This window comes from Nelumbo lutea, chromosome 1, assembly GCF_056320005.1.
Source record: "Nelumbo lutea isolate HS-2025 chromosome 1, American lotus-T2T, whole genome shotgun sequence".
Taxonomy (NCBI): Eukaryota; Viridiplantae; Streptophyta; class Magnoliopsida; order Proteales; family Nelumbonaceae; genus Nelumbo; species Nelumbo lutea.
In genome coordinates this window covers 157,420,083-157,443,055 of record NC_142684.1, presented here as the reverse complement: position 1 = coordinate 157,443,055, position 22,973 = coordinate 157,420,083, and the positions used below count along the sequence as shown (strand labels likewise).

Genomic DNA, 22,973 nt, shown 5'->3' with positions numbered 1-22,973 from the left:
AGAAGCTTCGTTTGAAGCTTCCCGAAATTAGTCCAAAATGGGCTTCTCGCATCTTTCCGGTGCCCCATCTTTTGGCGACAAGATCTTCCGCATGCCAAACAGGAATAGACTGGTTTTCGGTCTTCCCAGCTTGTAACCAGTCGAAAGACCGCGTGAAAAGATGCGCCAAATGGGAAATCATTTTCCATCTACCAGACAATAAAATTAAGGCTGTGTTTGGTTAGATGGAAAAGTTGGAAAACCTGTACAAATCATTCCTTCCCTATGTTTTCCGCCAAACCAAACGCAGCGTAAAGGAAATCCTCTTTCTCTTTTGCTGCGCTCCCTTTCTCAAGGATCTGCTGCTTGTTTTTGCTCTTGTTTTTTGTTCCTTCTCTTTCTCTCTCTCTCTCTCTCTCTCTCTCTCAGAATATCCACTTCTCTTCTTCTCTCCTACTGCTCCTTTATCTATCAGTCTTGTTGGATCCGTGGTTTCGTCTCTCTCAAGTTTCTGCCACATTTCATGGATCTGCAAACCCACCTGCATTGTACTCTCCGAACTAGGGTTTTATGATCACATGCGCTTTGGTATCTTCGCCGTCCTTGGCGTCATGCTGTGGTTTGCTTCTAAAACAAAGAGGGATGAAGAATTTTGCCTGTGGCATGGCCTTCTCGGGACCCCCCTCGATACTCGTCGTGGCTGCTGCATTTTGGCGTTTCAGCTCCTGGATTTCTTCTTCTGACGATGGTTATGAATTTCATGGTGGAAAGGGAAGATGCTGACATTGATGGTGTTTCTTCTTCCGCTGCTCAATTCGGCTTTCCCTAGTTCTGGTACTGTCGTTTCCGTTCTTTTTTGGCTAAAGCTGGTCTTTATCTGATGCTATTGGCACTTGACTTAAATGTAGTCTAGCTGCTGGAAGTCTTGTGATATTGATGTTATATGTATATTCATTACAGTAGAGCAATCGATACAGTTGTAGGGAAGTAGCTCTATGTAGTTCCTGTAAAATGGTAACTGCCTTTTTTGTCTTTTGTTTTTTTTTTTTTTAATTTTTCCTTTTCATTGCGAATGGCATTGATTTTGATTTCCAACCATTTTGTTCTTTTGTTTCAATGCAAAGGTGTTTCCCGCGTGGGAAACAACTTCCCTGAGATGGAGTTATCAGTGTTTTTGCAGAAAGCACAATGTAAGGGGGATTGAGCCCCGAAAATTGTCCATATGCACAAAATCATTGCAGTACTTTATACAAACACTTCAAATTCCCCTTAGTAAGCTTGAGTTGTAACACGTAATTCTTCGGCATCACATTTATGCGAAGCTTCTTTGCCTGGTTTAGCTCAATCACAAGGTCTGAAACAGCAAGAGGACTAAGCACAGTGGACAAGTCGAAAACGAATGTGCACCTTGTGTGCCGAAATAAATGAAACATTTTTGTGATTCATCTGCTCGTGCCACTGATAAAAAAATGTATCACCATGTGCCGTTGTGCCTGTGGCGTTTGTAGTGCCGTAGTTCCATTTCGAATAAGTGATGTTGTGAGTTCTATCTGGATTAGCTTCTACAAGTTCAATACTATGTCCCTCTTTTGCTATTTTAGGGTCTGTTGGGCAATTTGTACTCTGATTCGGGTTTGCAGGTGCTTGATAAGAATATGCTTTTGTGCTGAAAATGAAAGTATTTTTTTTTCCTGACATTTTTGCATTCAAAATGAGGGCAAATTATGCTTCCAAATTTTGCACTCAAAGTTGGCCAATGTAAAACGAAAAGGTAGATTCCACTCTTGAAATTTGTGATTGTACCCGTCACAACCAAACACAGTACAAAATTGATCAATGCAAAACTGAACCAAGTTTGCATTCTCACTTTTTGACCGAATTTGCATTTACTTTGATACATATGCTTTTTGCACTCTTACCAAAAACAAAGTTGGCCAATATAAAAAAAAGGTAGATTCCACTCTTGAAATTTGTGTTTGCACCTGTCACAACCAAACACAGTACAAAATTGATCAATGCAAAGCTGAGCCAAGTTTGCTTTCTCACTTTTTGACCAAATTTGCATTTACGTTGATACATATGCTTTTTGCACTCCTACCAAACACAACCTAAATTTTAATCATGTTCCTTATATGAATGAAATACTAATAACTAAACAATGTTAATAGCATTTGAAAAGATTTCATCTGTTTGTGTTGACCTGTAAAAGCGACATGTCTATGGTTTAAAACTTTAAATGCTGGTTGATCTTCATTTCATTATGATTAATCAACAAGTATGATAAGTTTTGTATTTTTTTTGATGAGTATGATAAATATTGTAAATATAATATAAACAGTTTAAACATGTAATACTAATTCTTAGTGCAAAGTGCAAACATGAAGGGGATGAGTGGGAGAGACAACAATTCTACCATGAAAAATATGCTATTAATTAGAAGTAAGCTTGCTTTTTGACCCTTCTATCTTTGCTTGGCGCCAACAAAGAGGAAGAATAATGTGGAGGGTTGCAAGAGCAGCATTGCTTTGGACAGTGTGGGAAGAAAGGAATGCCAGAGTATTCCAAGAGAAGGTTAAATTTTGATGGTAGCAGTCAGCGCATTCTGGGTTATTCTGGGATGGGAGGAGTTATAAGGAATGAAAGTGGCTTTGTAACTTTGTTATATTCAGGCTCATTAGGTGAGGGGGACTCCACTAGGGCAGAACTGCTAGCTGCCCTTTAAGGGGTAGAGTTTGCTGTACAGCTAGGAGTGGAACAGATAGTAATAGGAAACTCCAAGGTGGTTGTGGGGTGGTTACTGAATCCAGATTCAGTAGTATGGTGATGTAACTCTATAATTATGTGCTGCAGGGGCACTCTTGTCTTTTTAACTTCTATTTTTTATATTGTCGCCCTATCATATAAATACACAATTACTGGCGCCGCCAGCTTGAGTTTTTTGGTCAAAATTTTTCTCGCCTCCTCTCTCTCTCCTCTTGATCGAGATCATGGTATCAGAGCAGGACACTGCTCTGTAAGAGGCATCTTATCTGATTGAAGGTTTTGCAAAACACATATCTGAACTGAAAGTGGAGAAAACAAGTTTGACCCTGCATTGAGATTCGTTGGTGGACCCTGTTCTCTCTTTTTTTAACAGAAACGGAAAAGAAAACAAGTTCGACAGATGATTGACTTAGTTCTATTGAGGTCGGTAGTTGTTTTTTCTCTTCTCTCCCATTTGTCTGCGGACTGTTTCTCAGAATTCATCGAACTGATCAGGAACCTATACTGAAGTGATTGTTTTCATTGGTTCTTGGTATTGTTACCAAGAACACCCTGAAATTTGCTCTAGCCGAATGGTGTAGACTTGTTTAATACTTCTTGTGGGTCTGTGACCTAAAACTGTGTGGGTGAAGAACCTGTGTAGGTCATGTGTGACCTCATTCAGATGGAGAAATACATCAGCAGAACCGTAGAAGTTGTGTGTGACTTAAACCAGCCCTTTAAGGTCAGGTAGACCTGTTGATTTGTGACAGCAAGTGCTGTGTTGCTGTGACTGCAGTTGTTTTTAAACCCTACAGTAAGGGTTGTGTGTGTTTGTGAGTGTGTGGACTGCGGGAGAAGGGTTGTAGGTCTGAATCTTCTGATAACAGCCTTTGTTATGGCCTCTGAAGACTCTGCAATCAATGGAACTTCTTTCAACCAAGGGGGAATGGACAGCAATCTTGACTCTATGAGCTTTCCAACGACCATTACTCCCTTCGATGGCAGAAATTATTTGACATGGTCTAAGGAGATGCGGCTGTACACCACAGCCCGAGGTAAGGCAGGGTATATCAATGGAAAAGTGAAGGAACCTAGGACTGGTACTGCTGAATATGGTAAGTGGGACTAGGAAAACTGCATGATTTTGTCATGGCTTTTGACTACTATGCTACCATCAGTTAAACGGAACTTTATGTAGGCCAAAACAGCTAAGGAAATATGAGAACAAGCAAGGTCAACTTACTCCGAGCAGAAACACTATGCTAGAATCTATTAATTGTAAGCTGAGTCTGCAACATGTAAATAAGGGGAAAGAAGCTTATCCACCTACTATTCTGCCCTCACATCTATCTGGAAAGAGTTAGATTACTATCAGAATATTAACTGGGAAAGTGAAAAGGATGCCAAAGCCTACAAACAGTTAGTGTCACAGCAGCGGGTGTTTGCTTTTTTGTTAGGGCTTAATCCCATATATAAACCCATCCGGGTTCAAATTTTGGGCAGCAAGGATTTTTCTTCTGTCCAAGAGGTGTATGCATTGGTTTAATTTGAGGAAAGTAGAAAATTTGCCATGAATCCTCCTGAGGGGGAGACCATTGCTTTAGATGTAAGAGTCAACACCAATTCAGCAAGAAAGGGAGATGGTCAGAAAATGGTTGATGATAAGGATAAATTGTGGTGCACTCATTGTCAGAAATCTCGACACACACGGGAAACATGTTGAGAATTGCATGGTAAGCCGAAGTGGGCACAGGACCTAAATAAGAATTCAGCACAAGAACAGAACAAGAAACCAAATCATAAGAGGTTCACATCGGCCAACTTGGCCTCTCATGAGTTGTAGAGTGGAGGACCTATTGTGAACTCTCAGGGTTGCCCCCCTAGGTCTGATCTTAAGGAAGATATTATCACTGCCTTTCGTGACCATTTGGAGCAATATGGTAGGGCTCTCACACAAATAGATTCTGGACCCACTACTTTAACCTCCTTTGCTTCTTCCTCAGGTAACTTAGCTTCTGCATTCCATGTGTCTACTGATACCTCTGAATCTCCATGGATTATCGATTATGGTGCTTCCAATCACATGACTGGTAAGTCCACCTTTTCCCAATCATACACCCTCCTTTCTGGCAAGGATAAAGTGAGGTTAGCTGATGGATCCTTCTCCTCCATTGCTGGTCGAAGATCTATATCTTTGCCATTTGGCTTACCTTTATCAAATATTTTACATGTTCCAAAACTGCCTATTAATTTACTATCTATTAGCAGCATTACACACTCTTTGAACTGCTCAATAACCTTTTTTCCTCAATCTTGTGTCTTTTAGGATTTGGCCTCCGGGAGGACGATTGATAAAGGGAACATGGTGAATGGTCTCTATGTGCTGGAGAATAAAGTTGGTGTTGCGGCCTCAGAGTTTTTGAGTCAGTCAAATAAGAGTCAAGTTATTTGTGGCACAATCGTTTAGGTCATCTGTCTTTTGAGTCTTTGGAGTACTTGTTTCCAGAATTGTTTAAGTATGTGTTAGTTCATGATTTTCAGTGTCAAGTGTGTCAGCTAAGCAAGTACTCTAGAACTTCATTTTCTTTACGTAATAAAAGATCATATGTTTCTTTTTCCATTGTGTATTCTGATGTTTGGGGACCTGTAAATATTCCAACGGAGAATGGCTACAGATACTTCATATCTTTCATTGATGACTTCTCTCGATATACGTGGGTGTATCCTATGCACTCTCTAGATGAAGTTCCTAAACTTGTAAAGGACTTCCAACATATGGTATACACAATTTCAAATAGAAATTCAAACTTTCCAATAAGACAATGCCAAAGAGTATTTTCATGGTAACCTCATAGAATTTTTTGAAAATTGTGTCTCTATTCATCATAGTTCTTGTGCTAGAACCCCTCAATAGAATGGGGTTGCAGAGAGAAAAAATCGTCATCTCCTAGAGGTTGCTCGAGGGTTGCTGATACACATGAATGTTCCGAAAAGGTTCTGGGTGGATGCTGTTATGACTGCGACTTATCTTATCAATCGGATGCCATCTCGTCTCTTGGAGTACAAGTCCCCTCATCAGCTCATCTTCCCTACAGCTCCATTGTTTCCTATCCCTATGCGTGTATTTGGGTGTAAGTGTTTTGTCCATGACTTATCTCCTACCCGTGGTAAGCTAGATCCCAAAGCCATTGTTTGTGTTTTCCTTGGCTATCCCCTTTCCCAAAAAGGTTATTGTTGCTTTGATCTTATTTCCAAAATGTATTTTGTATCCATGGATGTTTCTTTCTTTGAAGATGTGCCTTTATTCTTTGCTTCTCCTCAGGGGGAGAGTCCAAGTGAGGAGAAACAGAGACATGTTTTGTTGCCTTCTGAAGCTGTGCAACCTACACCATCAAACCCTTAGGGGTTGAATCCATCACCGCATCCAGGTACTATTGTTCCAGTTAATGACCTTGAGCCCATTGATATTGATACTTCTAATTGTGATATGGATCTTCCTATTGCTAAGAGGAAAGGTGTCAGATCATGCACCACTCACCACCCAATGGCTCTTTCCTTATCCTATGAGAATGTTTCACCCTCTTTCCGTGTTTTCTTCTCTGCTATTGACAGTGTTTCCCTTCTTAAGAGTGTTGTAGAAGCTTTACTTGTTCCTGAATGGATAGATGCAATGAAGGAGGTGACCAATGCCCTTCACAAAAATGGCACGTGGGCGTTGGTAGATCTTCCTGAGGGAAAGGAACCTGGGGGGTGCAAATGGGTATTCTAAAAAAAAACATAAGGCAGATGGCACAGTGGAGAGGTACAAGGCCCGGCTAGTTGCAAAAGGTTTTTCACAAGTGTATGGAGTTGATTATGCGGAAAACTTTGCACTTGTAGCAAAAATGAATTCTATTCGAGTTCTCCTCTCTTTAGCAGCAAATCTAGATTGGGAGCTTCATTAACTAGACATTAAAAATGCCTTTTTGAATGGTGACTTAGAAGAAGAAGTGTATATGACTAAACCTCCAGGTTTTTGTGCTAAAGGAAATGAGCATAAAGTATGTAGATTGAAGAAATCTCTATATGGCTTAAAACAGTCTCCAAGGGCCTGGTTCAGTAGGTTCCACAAGGCAGTTCAACAGATGGGTTTTAAGCAGTGCCAGTCTGATCACACATTCTTTGTGAAGAGGGAGAATGGAAACTTTAATTATGTATGTCGATGACATTATTATCACCGGTGATTGGGACTCAGAGATATAGAGATTGAAGAGATTTTTGGCCACTTGGTTTGAAGTGAAGGATTTGGGGCCTTTACGTTTTTTTCTTGGAATTGAAGTTGCTCGCTCTAATCAGGGTATCTTCATCTCCCAGAGGAAATATGTTCTAGATCTATTGAAGGACATGGGGAAGTTTGGAGCAAAACTTGTTGACAGTTCGCACTCCTATAGATGTAAACCACAGGCTCGGGGATTGCAGTGATGAGCCCATGTCAGGTCTATGACAAGACCTAACATTGCATTTGCAGTGGGAGTTCTTAGTCGGTTTATGCATGCTCCTAAGGCCACACACTTGGAGGCAACATACAGAGTTCTTAGATATTTGAAGAAATTCCTGGGATAGGACTCCTGTTTGGAAAACATGGGCATATGAGAGTTGAGGTTTACACTGATGCAGATTGGGCTGGTTCTGTGGATGACATAAAATCTACTAGTGGTTATTGTGCCTTTGTTGGGGGAAATCTTGTTACTTGGAGGAGTAAGAAACTGAGTGTGGTGGCCAGATCGAGTGTAGAAGCTGAATACAATGCCATGTCTCATGGTGTTGCAGAACTTCTATGGATAAAGAATCTCTTGGGTGAATTAGGCTTTCCTCTCAGTGATCCTATGTCTTTCTATTGTGACAATAAGGCTGCCATCAACATTGCAGCCAATCCTGTTCTCCATGATAGAACCAAACATATAGAGGTTGACAAACACTTCATCAGGGAAAAATTGGAGAAATGAGAAGTTTGCACTCCCTACATCAGTTCTGAGGAACAACTTGCAGACGTCCTTACTAAAGGATTAAACTCCATGCGGCACTATAATCTTTGTGACAAGTTGGGGATGATTGATATCTACGCCCCAACTCGAGGGGGAGTGATGTAACTCTATAGTTATGTGCCATAGGGGCACTCTTGTCTTTTTATCTTCTATTTTTTATATTGTCGCCCTATCATATAAATACAAAATTACTGGCACTGCTAATTTGAGTTTTTTGGTCAAAATTCTTCTTGCCTCTTCTCTCTCTTCTCTCTTTCTTCTTCTCCTCTCTCCTCTTGATCAAGATCATATGGCATTTCAAGAATGAACTTAAAAATTTTAAGTGTTTGACAAGGAATTTGAATGTTAGAATACAATGGGTGGGGAGATCTGCTAATGCTATGGTTGAATGCTTAGCCAAGCAAGTGGCAGCCAGGGAACAATTGTAATCTATTTTAGTTTTTAATGGGTTGGAGAGGTCGCAGATCATGCCTCTCTAAGTATCCTTTGTAATTGTTATCTGTTTTTGTCCTCTTCCCTAATAAAATCTTTCATTTATCAGAAAAGTTATCATTTTGAGATGGCTTGAAATTCTTTCCAAACATGAAGTTAAATATTAGTTTTTATTGTACAATAAATTATTTTTTGATAAATGTAATGTATAATAATAAATTATTTGGTTGATCTATTAGAATTATTTACACTTTCTATGAATTGAAGTTTTTCTTGAACCCATTCTATCATATAGTTTCAATGGTTTGGAACAAAATAATAATTTAAAAGGGTCTACCTATGTATCTTTTATCATTACATGAAATAAAATTCTAGATTTTTGCATATTTCACAATGTTTTGACCATGTCTATAATTTTTCCAATATTTCTTTACAACATTTCTGTCATTTCTGACATGTTTTGTTTATTTGGATGACCAGTATTTCCACCGATATCAACATTTTAAACCTTGGTCAAGAAACCCAAGGTAGGTGTCTAGATGCCTAGTTGACAAGGCATACCCCTATTGCCTAGACTCGACTTGGAGCCTTGATGATGCCTTGGGGGCTTAGTTTCATGTTTCATTTCCTTGAAAAGGTCCTTAAGAAAATCGATGTATTGTTTAGAACTTTAGATCTGATTTTCGATTAGGATTTTTGTATGTTACATTTCATTGTTCATGTTTATATCCCTTGCCTAGACTCGGTTTGTTGCAATATTCACATATTACCTCCTTTTTCTTAGCTGATTTCTTTGGCTTTATTCTAGCATGTGCAAAATTCTCTGAAGGTGGTCCCTATAACTGTACTTGTCACATATTCTCTTCACTACTCACCATAGAATATGGTTGAGCAAGGGTTACTTCATCTTTGGCTAGAATATTTTGTCACGTAATGTCAAACTCATGGTTGAGTCCTATAAGAAACTCAAAGACACTATTTCTTTCCACCAGTTTCCTGGATGTCATTGCACCCTTGGTGCTCTTCCATACAACAATTTCCATAACATCAATCTCATGCCACAGTGACTTCAATATAGAATAGTAGACAACGTCACTCTTCTCCCCCTGTCTCAGATTGTTCACATCATTCTTCAACTTATATGCTCTTGCAACATTCAATTTCTAAGAATATGTTTTAGTGACATTATCCCAAATCTCTTTGGGCGAAGTCATCCAGAGGTAATGGTGACTTATGTGCGGCTGCATAGAGTTGACTAACCACCCAATCATTGTGTAGTTTTCTTGCATCCATTTTTCATATGTAGGATCGGTCTCTGCTGGTTTCTCCTTATTGCTTATGAGATAACCTAGTTTACCTATACTACAAACATAAATCCTTATAGATTGTGCTTAGGCCAGATAATTTGTTCCCTCAAGTTTGATTGTAGTTAGTCTAGTCAAAGTGGAATTCACAGAATCACTCCTAGACATCGAAGTTTGCTTCATCTCACTTCTAGATGCTCCATTGACCAATGAATATCCAAGAACAAGATTTTTAAGTCTTTATGGACCTAATTGAGGTTAGTCCAGTACCTGAAGGCAAGGTTCAAAATTTCGATACAGCCTGATACACCAGTAGGGCCGTATTGGACTATATTGGGGCTCGCTCTTTATTTTATTTTATTTTTTAACCTGGTTCATAGGAGCCGGTTTAAGGCTTGTATACCCCCTAAATCTGTTTAAACTTTGAAACACCCACTATAGGGGCGTATTAGGAAGCCCCTGATATGATACGGCCCGATACGTATCGAAAATTTGAACATTGCCTGAAGGTTCCAAATCTAGGGTTTCATTGCACCCGACTTCTAGGGAGAAAGAGAGAAGAAGCAATCTCTCCTACTAGAGCTTCCTGAACTTCTTCCAACTGCAACCGCCCTCTTCTGTAGGTCAAAATGAACCCCAAAGGCCTTGAGCGCCACAGCCGAACTGTCTCTTTAACTTGTAAGTTGTAACTGGAAACTCTCTAGTCGGCTAGGGTTTTGGGCAAAAAACTGCAGCCTCACTTTCTTGGCAGTCTACAGTCATATTCTAACTCTCCAAACCCTCCACCAACTAGGCATAAAAGTTCTTTGAACAGTCAGCAACTTATCTCTCCATACACTCTTCTAATCAAAGGGTGTATGGGAAAAGAAAGAAAAAAGAAACAAAGAGAAGGATGGGAGACTTGCTTTGATACCAAGATGTGATTTAATCCAATAAGGTTCTGCAACATAATTTCAGATTTAAGCAAGGAAAGAAAGAAAAGAGGAAGACTGCAAGGAAGAGGAAGAAGAAGATGGAGAAGAAGGGAGAAAGAAGAAGAGTTCGATTGTCTCCTCTTCTACCTCTCTTAACTTTTATTAGTCTTTCTAAAACTAATCAAATTACAAGTCTGCCCTTAAGAGGGTGGCCAGCTCATTAGTCTACTTAAAAAAACATAAAAAAACATTAACAGGCCCATAAAGGAAAAGCTCATTAACAAACAAAGCAACTAGGAAGAACAATAATAAGAAAATAATGGGCTAGGCCCCATTTGGCCTAGTCTCTCTACAGTTGGGATTGAAGAAAGACTTGGCAGACTATGAAGAAGCTCCCTAGATAAAAAATTTGACAAGATGATGCTTGACCAAGTTAGGCAGGTAGACAAGAAGATTGATTTGGATGAGGTAGTTCATAAGTTCAAGTAAGTTGTTGGACCTTTTTTTACTTGTAGGTGGTGAGTTTGCAAGAAAAAGTTTTAATGGAATTGAGGGCTGAAGTTGTGTCTGATAATCTTCATTTTGAGCCTGATGATGCAGTGCAAGAGGAGTGAATTCTAAATGATTTGAAGTTGGGGTTTTGAGTTGGAAACTTGGAATTAGTGGGGGAGGGGGATTTGGGATGATTTTGTGTGTTGCTGGGGTTACAAGTTCTGTTTGAGATATATTTTAGTTTGGGTTTGGTATGTTTTTGGTGCCTATGTGTGAATGGTGTTTGGTTTACTTTCCTTTTCTTTTAATGAAAATTTCCTGTTGATTCTAAATGAACAAAAGAGTTTACCAACATCTGATATGTAGTTATTTTTCACTTTCTATTCTACATTCATTATAGAATGCCATACTATATTCATTGTTGAAGGTTGAACCTAGGTAAACACTGAACTCATTTGTTAATCCATTCATGGATTTTATAGCAGTCTATGAGGTGGATGCATCTATGCAAACGTAGATTTTTTCCCTGACATTTATATGAGCTTCTCAGATACTGACTCTTGATTAGCTGTTGTCATTAATCTGTTTTCAAGTTACCTTTGTCATTGTTTGCCAACTTTTGTTGCAGGGAGAGAAGATTCCTATGATAAGTCAGTTTCAATCTCATTTGACCACCTACTACCTTCCTTATATCCACCGCCTATAATACCATCTACTCGAGGTGTTTTTTCCACTTCATTTTATATTGGTTAATGAATATCGGCTATCGTATGTATAACTCAGGTTACTAGACTTCTCTTTGCAGGAAAGCAAATGCCAATGAGGCCTGCATTTGCTCCATCCAAACCACCCCAATTGTCTTTTGGATCTTCACCTGTTCCCACTCCTTATGTAACAAACCGAGGTATTTGATTTGTTTTTAACCTCAAGATCATGCTCTTATGCCTTTATTGACCATATTTGCTAACTTCATTTTTTTTTTTTTGTTATGTTTTCGATGTATTTCTTTCAGGGTTTGCTTCTAGTCCTAATAGTAATCCTAAACGCCATCATCACCACCACCATCATCATCATCAGAAGAGACGTGTTCTTTCCCCAGTCCCATCTACTTCATCAGTTAGTGAAGGTCCAGGTCGAGTTTTACTTTTAAATATTTTTGCTACCTTAGTTTAGTTTCATTTGTTTGCGTTTTTTTATTGGTGATTGAGGTATAATGATATGTGATGATATTAGTAACTTTGGCAGGTTGTAAACAAATCACTTGTTTTGAGCCATTTACTTCCACTCCTATTGGTTCACCTTGTGGCTGTGTATTTCCTATGCAAGTTGAGCTCCATCTAGATGTTGCTTCATATGCAGTCTTTCCTCTTATTCAAGAGCTTGAGATTGAGGTTGCAGCAGGGACATATCTCAAGCAAAGTCAAGTAAGGATCATGGGTGCCAGTGCAGATAATCAGGGTCAGGGAACAATGGTGGATATTAACCTCGTCCCACTAGGAGAAAAATTTGATAATACCACGGCCACACTGACTTACGAGAGATTTTTGCACAAGAAGGTGCCAATTAATACAACTCTCTTTGGTGATTATGAAGTGATATACATCCGTTATCCAGGTGATACTTTCGATCACGTTCTTATTTTATGCAAGGTTAAAAGTATTGATACATATTGTCCAATATAAGATATATTGTTTTTTCAAGGAAGGAGAATAGTATCAGTTGAACAATCTCTTTTGGCCTTGAAACTTGATTGGAACGGCCCAAAAGAAAAACGACTCAGACTTCAGAGTCCTCTTGGAACATAACATCTTCAAATTGTTAAATTTCTGGATTAAAATTCTTTGAGCTGCTAGGTTACTGCAGCTGTAACTCTAAAGGAAACTTCTAACCCCTGCAAACAACCTTTATTGGCCTTAAAATGTGGTAGGAACTAGGAAACCACCCAAGGGAAAACACAGTCTAAGTGTTGAACCTTTCCGAAGACCCATTGTAACTATAAAATCTGAACACACACACTACCCCCTCCCCTATTTGGAACCCCCTTTTTCCAAGATCCACCAGGACTCTATCATATGTTTTCTCTAGATCAATAAAACCATATGAAGATCTCTCCTCTTGTTATTTTCCTCCTCCTCCTCCTTTTGATAAGTAACAGAAAATATTTCATTGAACAATTTATCAAAAAGAAAAAAATTCATTAAGCAGGAGAAAACATCAAGCTGCTCATACAAATTGGTAGTTGGAAAACATGTACACCTGCTTCCATCAACAGAAGCCTAACACACAACAAGAATTAGGAAAAGAAAAGGATCTGTTACAAGTTAGAGCCTAGCCCCAGGCAATCCCATTCAAGACTCTCTCCCAACTGCTATTCTTTTCAAAGAATCTACTAACATATCGGTGCTCCTTGGAACCCATTTGAATGAGATGTTCAAATTGGCACCTAGGGATTGAGCCATTCTCACTATAGGCCTGAATTTCTATGGAATCTGATCTTGGGTCTTCAACTAGCATATAACTGTTTGGTAATCACCCTCCATTTCCACATTCCTTAAGCCTTGCAACACCATTAGTTTTAATCCTTGGATTAGGGCCACCACTTCTGCCCTTAAGGAGTTTTGGAAAGTAGATTGACCTGAATAGTTAAGGATTATATTACCATGGTGGTCCCTAACAGCCCCCCTTCTCCAGACTCCCCTGGGTTACCAAGACAGCACCCACAACCGATGGTGAGAGCCACTCCACCACACTTTGAAGCCTAGTGTTCTCCTCTTCTCTCTAAACATATCTATCAGTTGTCTCAAAAGAAAGATAACTTCCATGGTTGATCTCCTTGGCATAAATCCAAATTGGTTCTCTAATATACTTGTTTCATAGTGTGGCTCTTGAGTTTAATCCCTTAATAGTTATTACAACTTTGTATATCTCATTTGTTCTTCAATATCGGCTCTTTCTCCCCTCATTCAACATCTTCTTTTGTTTCATTATCTAATTAAATAGCTTAGTTAGCTACAATAATCTTATCTATCTCATACCTTTCTACACTTATATTGGAATACCACCGAGTCTTGACACTTTTCTCTTTATCATCTTATTTATTGTTTCTTTAACTTTAATAGTTCTAATTTTATGAAGGTAAATGCTATTTTTAACATTATTAGTACTAGTAAATGTGCACGTGCATTGTATGTGGCAATTTCAAATGATGATGATGTGTAATAATAAGGGTCACTGATTTTATTAGTTAAACTAGGGGTTTACTAAAATGTATAATAAAAAAGATTATTGAAAACATTATACACTGCAGATAGTGTACAATGCACTGTATATTATTATTGTTGTTGTTGCTGTTATTTTATGTGTTCTTATAAAACCCATGTAACAAAAATAAGTAATTGAAGCATGGTGCATTGGTGGGTTTATATCCTTTCAACCTAAAGACCTAGCTTCAATTCTTCTTCTAGTTTATATCAATGTTTTCAACTTGCAATTGAATTGGATAGTATTGATTGACTTGAATTGGGACAAATTTTTGAATATGTTTTAATTGAAGCCATTTTATTGCAAAAAATCATTGCCTTAGTCAATGATCAGATGGCCTTATTGGTTAAACTGCTGAGCTATTTGATCAGGTCAATGGGCCATGGGTAAAACATTAATTTTCTTTTTCTTTTTAACTTTTTTTCTGCATTTTAGCCATTTTTCATCATTATCAACAAAAATTCTCATTTTCACACTTTTTTGTTTAATTTGATGAATATATAATATTAAAAAATGCCCAAATGCTTTATAAAATTTATAATATTTTCTATTTTCTATTTTATTATTTAATTTGTGACATCACAACTTAACTTGTTTGGCCTAGGGAAATGCAATTCCAACTGATTTTTTTTTTTGGAAAAGGTAAAGTAATATTTATTGAGAATGAAAGACGCACTGGAGGCTGAGATCAGTCCCTAAAACAGGCTGACTGATCTAAACAGCGATTACACAAGCCATCAAGACAAGGAAAAAAATACATCTGATACATTACAGTTTCTAAAATCTGCCGCCAGACAACCAAGAAATCAGTTTGCCCACTAACTTCTGGGTCAGGTCCTCCAGACTTAGAAACTTGTTGCTGAACACCCTTCTATTCCTCTCTGTCCAGATACACCGCGTTATGGCACTTGGAATCATTTTCCATAAAGTCTTCTTTTTCTTGCTCCAGCCCACAATATGCCAGCAACATAACAGCTCTTTTACTGACCTCGGCATCACCCAACAAACCTTCAAGGACTTGAGGAGGTGGTTCCAGAACTGAGCTGAGAACGGGCAGTGTAAACACAGATGATCAGTCGATTCAGCACTGCACCCACATAAGCTGCAAGACTGGTCCAAAATCTGAATTCCCCTGCTTACAAGGTTTTAAACTGATTTTTAAAACATTGGTTTTTATTAGTGTTTTACCCTACCAAGATTTTGGGTCCATTTACCACCAAATTGCTTGCCTGTAAAAACCATTGACTTGGTCAACAGCATGATAATCCAGCTAATTGAATTACTGAACCATTTGACCTAGTTAGTGGGGTCATGGGTTAGAGTTAAATCTCTTTTTTCCCTTAAATTTGTATTCTATTTTTATCATTAACATAAATAGTTTTATTTGTCATTTATTTTGTAAGATGATAAATATATAATATTAGAGATATACCCATATTTTTCTACAAAATGTTTATATATTTACAACTTATTGTATTTCTATGCATTTTTAAAGTTTTGTTATTTAAATATGACATCATCGATTGAGCCATTTGACCTAATTTGTTGACTATTGACCCGCCACCTGGATGGAAAAAACGTTTTGCCTTGGGGTTATTTTTAAATTTTGTATTCCATTTCCATAATTACTAAATATAGTTTTTATTTTTCATATTTGTTTTGATATGATGAATACATAATATTAGAAATGTGCCTAAGTGTTTTTTGTTCAAAATTTCTGTACTTTTTTGTATCTTTTGCATTAAATGTTAATTAGTGAAATTTAATGATGGGAAGGGAAACAAAGATACCTTAAATATAGGATTCAGTGATAGATAATGGGAGTTAATACCTTAAATATAGGTATTAATGAGATGGAATAGAATGAGGTGAGAAGTAGTATTCAAATTACAGTATTTTCCCTCATAACAGAGAGGGACCAAATTCAAAAAAAGTTCAGAAGCCTTGGAGAACTATTCCCTTTTCTTATAGTAGTATAGATTACTAATTTCTCCTCCATTAACACCCTCTACATGTTCATTTAATAATTTTTTAAAATGTTCCATATTTCCTTGATTTCCTCATCTTTTACCTAAAATCTTTGATCTTCCTCTTTAATGCACCTAATACCTTTTAAGCCTCTACCTTTTCTTTCTCTCATCTTTGCTACTTTGTAAATTCTTTTTTCTCCCTTTGTAGTGCCTAATTTATGATAGAGCTCATCATATTCCTTAGATTTAACTTGGCTTGTGTGTTCTCATTTGATAATTGTAATGTCTTATTTACTATTTATGTATATTTGTAATGACCAATGAGCTTATTGTTCATGTGCATAAATGATGCATAATTTATTATTTATGCATATTTAATTATAAGTGATTCATTGTTTGTGGTGTGTAATGTATTATTTATGCATATTAATTTGTAGCAGTTGATTCACATGTAAACTATAGTGTATTATTTAAAATTTATAGTGGTTATTTGTGAAGTTATCATGTAACATCTATATATCCAGTGTCCTTTTTGCTATTGCTTCATATAAACCATAAAGTTTTGTGTTATTATGTTATCATACCTTTTTGTTTTGTTATGTTTTCAACCTTTCATACTTGATATATATCCATTTGCCTTAGAATTAGTTTGGTTGATGTATTCATAAGATTTTATTTAGGTTTCTCTGGTGTATCAACGTGTCTCTTTCTTTGTCCACCATTTCCCAAGCACGTTTGGGTATTCTCTTAAAATTGGCTTTGCGTAACTCATTGTGATACTGATACTTTGAACCTTGAGTTGTTGTTATTTCCTGTTCTGTGTTCATGCTGTTTGAGCATCTGAGATTTCTTTAACAGGACTTCCCTCCTCGCGGCAATTTGGGGGTTACATGGGGAGTGGTCCTAGTGGAAGCATTGGGAGTCATGAATACCCTATTGTGGCTAATTTTCTTAACAAGAATCAGAGGATGAATGGTAGAATTATTGCTATCATTGCTTTATCTGCATTTGTTCTCTTCTTGATATGCATTCTAGTGATGCTTATCCTCTTAAAATGCAAGAAATTCAGACCGCCAACTGATGCTGGTTGTACAACTGCGTTGTCTATCACTAAAAGATCTGGTAAGATTGCAAAGTTTATTTAAGCCTTTTGATAATTGTGGAGTTTCTGCTGCAGGGAAATGTATGATTTGCTGGCTTTAAAATGCGACAATTCAGTACCCGAGCTTTCAAAATGGGACAATCCAGTAACTACCGCTAACTAGCTGTTAATCAGATGTTAAGTGACATTTAAAAAAGACACAAATGCCCTTCGAGTGTCATCTAATTTTCTTTATCAACTATCCAAACATTGACAAAAAAATTAATAGTCCTAAATCCATGCCTCTTCTATTCAAGAAAGTTGGGGTCACCAGAATGCCCACTCAAACGTAACCCCAACTTTCTTGAATGGAAGAAGCAAGGATTTGGGACTGTTAATTTTTTGTCAACGTTTAGATGGTTGATAAGGAAAATTAAATGACACTCAAAGGGCATTTGTGTCCTTTTCTAATGTCACTTAACGGCAGGTTAACTGCTGATTAATGGCAGGTACTGGATTGTCATGTTTTGAAAGTTTGGATACTGAATTGTTGTATTTTGAAGTTCGGGACCAAAATGACACCAGAGCCAAAGTATAGGGTACTAATCGGGAATTTTCCCTAATATATATGTATGTATGTTATATAAATAATGAAGTTTGGTGACTTAATTCGTTTTTTTTTTAATTAACTGAATTTTCTAACATGAAAACCAAAACCGAAACTGAAATTTTGTAAAATCAAATTAACTGAAAACTGAAGTAACCGAACCTAACTGAATTAACAGAATAAATATGGCCATTTTGACTACAAACCAGATTAACATGACTGAGTTAGCATCTATAATGCAGGCATGAGATCCATTTTGTCGAGCAGTATGGCCAGCTCAGCATCGGTGTCCCTTGTTTCCACCATTGGTCCTTGTGTTCTCTCCGCCAAAACATTTACTCTTGCTGAGCTTGAGAAGGCCACTGAGAAGTTTAGTTCTAAGAAGATTTTGGGTGAAGGAGGATTTGGACGAGTTTATCATGGGATCATGGAAGACGGAACTGAAGTTGCAGTTAAGTTGCTCACTAGGGATGATCAGAATGGAGACCGTGAGTTTATTGCAGAAGTTGGGATGTTAAGTCGGTTGCATCACCGTAATCTTGTCAAACTTATTGGCATATGCATTGAAGAACACATACGCTGCTTGGTATATGAACTTATTCATAATGGAAGTGTTGAGTCCCACTTGCATGGTACATTTTCATCACTACCTTCTGTTGATGCATCCAATCTGTTGTGTGATCTTGTAAATGAATTGCCATGTATGAATTCTTTCAGGTGTTGACAGGAGAAAGGGACCTCTTGACTGGGATGCTCGAATGAAGATTGCCCTTGGTGCTGCTAGAGGACTGGCATATCTTCATGAGGATTCTAATCCTCGTGTCATTCACCGTGACTTTAAGGCTAGTAATGTTCTATTGGAAGATGACTTCACACCTAAGGTATCGGATTTTGGTCTGGCACGAGAGGCAACCGAAGGAAGTCATCATATTTCAACTCGGGTCATGGGAACTTTTGGGTAAGGGCCTACTTTTATGTCCACTGCCTGTTTTTTTTGGATGTTGTATTCTTTCCTGTTGTGGTGCATTTTAACGATTTGCAATGATGCATCTTCTACTAATTTATCCTTCCCCCATAATAAGAAAGCCTCTCTCTGTGCATTTGCAGGTATGTCGCCCCTGAATATGCAATGACTGGGCATCTACTTGTCAAGAGTGATGTCTACAGCTACGGGGTTGTACTACTGGAGCTTTTGTCTGGAAGGAAGCCTGTAGACATGTCTCAACCTCCGGGACAAGAGAACCTCGTGACATGGGCACGACCACTACTTACTAGTAGAGAAGGTCTGGAGCAATTAGTGGATCCTACCTTGGTTGGAAGCTATGACTTTGACAACATGGCAAAGGTGGCAGCCATTGCTTCCATGTGTGTTCATCCAGAGGTGGCTCAGAGGCCATTCATGGGCGAAGTTGTGCAAGCTCTGAAGCTCATTTATAATGATATGGATGAGACCTGCGGGGATTGCTATAGTCAGAGAGAATCATCTGGTCCAGATTGTGACTTCAAGTATGATCTCGGCCCTTCAGATGGCAGTTGCTGGGATGCAGGTGGGCTCTCTCCCCACTTGACTTACGGGTGTGCCTCTTCTTTCATAACAATGGAGTACAGTTCAGGTCCACTCGATGACATGGATAATCATAGACTGCATTCAGCATCGAGCTTTATTGGGGAAGGAGGATCATTACCAATCAGGCATGGGAATAGATCAGGTCCTCTACGAACAGTTCGCAGCAAATCTGCCTTCTACAAATTAAGGGGAAGTATGAGCGAACATGGGGGCTTCATTCCAAGGCGTATGTGGGGTGATGGGTACTGGATTTGAGTCTTCTTTGTAAGCTAATTTGAAATGTACAGTTCAAAGGAGCACGTGTTTCCAGCTGTGCTTAAATGGTTTGTTGTGGTTGTTGTTGCTGTCAGTTTTATCCATTCATGGCGATATTTGGTCATTGATGCGATGTGGAGAGGGTGGAGCACGGCTTCTAATTTTGAAAATCTTGATTAATTTCTTATTTGCTGGAAATGTAATTTGGAACTCTTGTATTATATTTTGCTTCTTTAGTTTATTTTCTTGTGTTCAGTATTGAGAGTAGTTGATTCTATTTGCTTGCTGTTGCTGAGTTTTCTGTGTTACCCAATGGGACGCTTGGGCTTTGAGTTCCTCATTAGAGCTGATTTACATATACTTGAGAAGAAACTCATGATAGACAAGGTGCAATGGAGTTTTTTTTTTTTTTAATTTTTTGATATAACCAAAAGGGGGTACACAAGACACGGGGTGGCACGTCCCCAAACATCAGCAATACAAATAGAAAAAAGAGGGGAAGGAAGAGAAGCTAAACTAAGATTAATGGACTCTGAAGGAGTAGGTAGAGCTTCATGCGTTAGCCAATCAGCTGCCTGGTTTGCCTCCGGATAGATATGCTTTTACATCAGACCTCTTTGAAACTCGTCCTTTAGCTTGATGCAGTTATTGATGATGTGTCTTATCTTCCAAGGAGTTGGGATTAACTGTTTGAGACAAGAAATTGTTAGACAGTCTTGTATGCCCTTAACTTCAATTGGATTTGATGTACTTTTGTTATTTAGTAGAAATAAATTAAAGTGCATGTTTGGTTCATATTGTTTGGTATAATTCTGTGTAAAACCCTAAAACTGGACACTTATAGAAACTTGTGTTAGTTTTAAATGTTTACAGCCATTGGATAAGTTTGGGGAGATTTATCCTGCTAAGGCTGATACTGATGTGCCACAAAGTGTTGGGATTGCTTGTTTCGGCCATCAGGGTAAGACACAAGGTACATGTAGTATGGGATTGCTTGAACCCTTGAACCCTTGAACCGGACCAGATTTCCAGTATTGCCCTAGACCTTGGAGACAAATGGGCAAAACTGGAAAGTTACACCTGACCCGTAGACTCGATTATGATACATCACTAGGTGTCGGATCGGACTGTCTTTGATGTGTCAATCAGTGATATCCTTAGTGGGGGTCAAAACCTGGACATGTTGGGGCAGTCTGAGAATTCATCTGAGTGAGTGGCCATAGTGACAGGATCAACCCCTTTGTCGGACAATGATAATAATCGGGAATGCACTCTCTCTGATGGAAATCAAATTGCTAGCAGTTGATTTTAATCGTTGGAATTTTGTTTTGCAAAAATAAGATATATATATGTACGGTTTCAAAAGATCTGCAAAAAGTTTTAAATCCCATGATCCATGTGAGTAGAGAGTGCGACATTGTTCCTTGCAGCCGAGATATAGGTCTTCTCTTGTCGGGCAGTGCTTGATCATTAAGGGCTGAGAGGTTAAATGTAAGACCATTTAGGATAATACCTGATGGGCTAATCTTGCACCTGCCCATAGTCCCTGGGTTTTTATAAGATGACTTGGCCCAAGAACCACTTAATGTAAGTGTTGGGCTCATAGGGTCCATGTGATGGGCTCAAGGGTGTCACTGAGTCTTTTAGTGAATTCGGCTGGGCCTTGTAACAAAGGCTGGGCCGAACCCATGTGGCTGATGTGTAGATCAATGATTGGGTCTCACGCCATACAAAGAAGCCCAACTGGGCAGTAGATTGGAAACTAGTTAAACACTGAACACTTAATGGGCCAAAAGCCCATTTCGAACTGGGCTGATATGGTCACCAGTTCATAGGGCGAATTTGAGATTAATGTTAGTAAAAGGATCGAGTCTTTGACCTTATCCACTCCAAGAGACCTAATTCAAATTAGATTTGAATATGGTAACCTCCTGATAAGATCAAGAGTTAACTAACTTAATCTGCAGATATGATTAAGATTAAACCCTATCCAAATACTTATTTGGATTGGGATAACTCCCAAAATATTGGGAGGTTTCTTAATCAAGAAGAAAGAGGAGAAAGCCCTAGCAGAAATATCGGATTTCGAACTAAGGGGTTTGAGGAAGCAAGAAACACATCCTACAATCTGAGATCAGATCTCTCACAGACTCCAGAGAGAAGAGACAGTTCTGCTCTCTTCGTCCCTGGATTTCTCCTCCTCCAGCCGCCGCCACTCCTTGTTAGAAGATTGGATCTTTGCAGCAACAGGAAGTCAAGAAATCAGTTCTTGACAATAGTCTTGCAAGAAAGACAAAAAGATTCGGTGTTCAAGGTTTCCAGAGGGTTCTTGTGAAGAATCCAGTGTGTAGGACGCACCTTGCTGGTTCTGTTCCATCCACAGCTGTGTCATCTTTAGCAGGAGCGGATCTTGGTTACTTCTTTGGGCGTGAACACCAACTTTGGGAGATATTATTTCTCCGGATCATGTTTCCTTTTTGGTTCAGATCTGGTTTGTTTATGGTTCAAGTAGGATCCTTGAATAATGTATTCTAAATTTAGGGAATATGATTCCCAGTTGGAAGAAGGTAGGAAATTTTTTTGAACTTCGCCCCCCATTCCGCACCCTTCTTGGCATCCATTAGATTGATCCCACCATTCTTTCAGAAATGGCAAATCACCTTCGATAAAGATAGGATAATCTCTAAAATTCAAGGCCAAATTATGGGCTTCCCACGCTACCCAAGTTTCTGCAATGTTGATTGAAGCAACGCCAAGCTTATAAGCCTTGATATCTAGATTTTCCGAATTGATCTCTAGCAATGCTCGCAACTGAGCAAAAACCCTGCCCATTCCTGGATGCATCAAAGTTAATCTTGATCTATATTGGGAGTTTTCCAAATAATTGTGTTCCAAGATTTATCCACAGTGTCAATATTGGTCTCAATATTCCTTTCATTGATTTCCCTAAAGGCCCAAATAGACTAAGAGCCTTTTCAATAACTAATTGAGGTGGGGCATCCACTTTCTTGAACACTTTCTGATTTTTCTTTTTCCATATTTCCCATAGAATACAAATGATTTTTTCTTTCTCTTGTTCAAATGTTCCTTCTTTCCCTTTGCTTATTTTAATCTACCAATCCATCATACTTAAATCACACACCTCTGAGTCCTCAAGGAATGGATTAATCACTTGCCATATTTGCTTAGTAAAGGAACACTCCCTAAAAACATGAGGTGTATCCTCTTCCTCTCCATAAAATTCGCAATCACCATCAATGTTTGCTCCCCTTTTCCTAAGGAGGCTTCTAGTGGGAAGTCTATTGTTTATAAGAAGGTATAAAGAGGTTTTCAATTTTGGGG

General features: G+C 38.4%; 1 protein-coding gene across 2 annotated transcripts; it reads left to right on the top strand.

Moving 5' to 3' along the window:
• The first annotated feature begins 229 nt into the window (after positions 1 to 229).
• LOC148878612 (receptor-like serine/threonine-protein kinase ALE2) lies at positions 230 to 19,886 on the top strand. 2 transcript variants are annotated; one of them, XM_088957372.1, is made up of 9 exons: positions 230 to 813; positions 11,519 to 11,611; positions 11,696 to 11,794; positions 11,903 to 12,022; positions 12,136 to 12,504; positions 16,980 to 17,243; positions 18,052 to 18,441; positions 18,527 to 18,767; positions 18,917 to 19,886. In XM_088957372.1, exons 1-9 carry the CDS (start codon positions 756 to 758, stop codon positions 19,629 to 19,631), a joined length of 2,349 nt encoding a protein of 782 aa, XP_088813498.1. In that variant the 5' UTR covers positions 230 to 755; the 3' UTR covers positions 19,632 to 19,886. The 2 variants fall into 2 exon arrangements, with proteins under 2 accessions (XP_088813498.1, XP_088813487.1); XM_088957361.1 differs by having other exon boundaries at positions 277 to 813; positions 11,903 to 12,016.
• Positions 19,887 to 22,973: the final 3,087 nt, after the last annotated feature.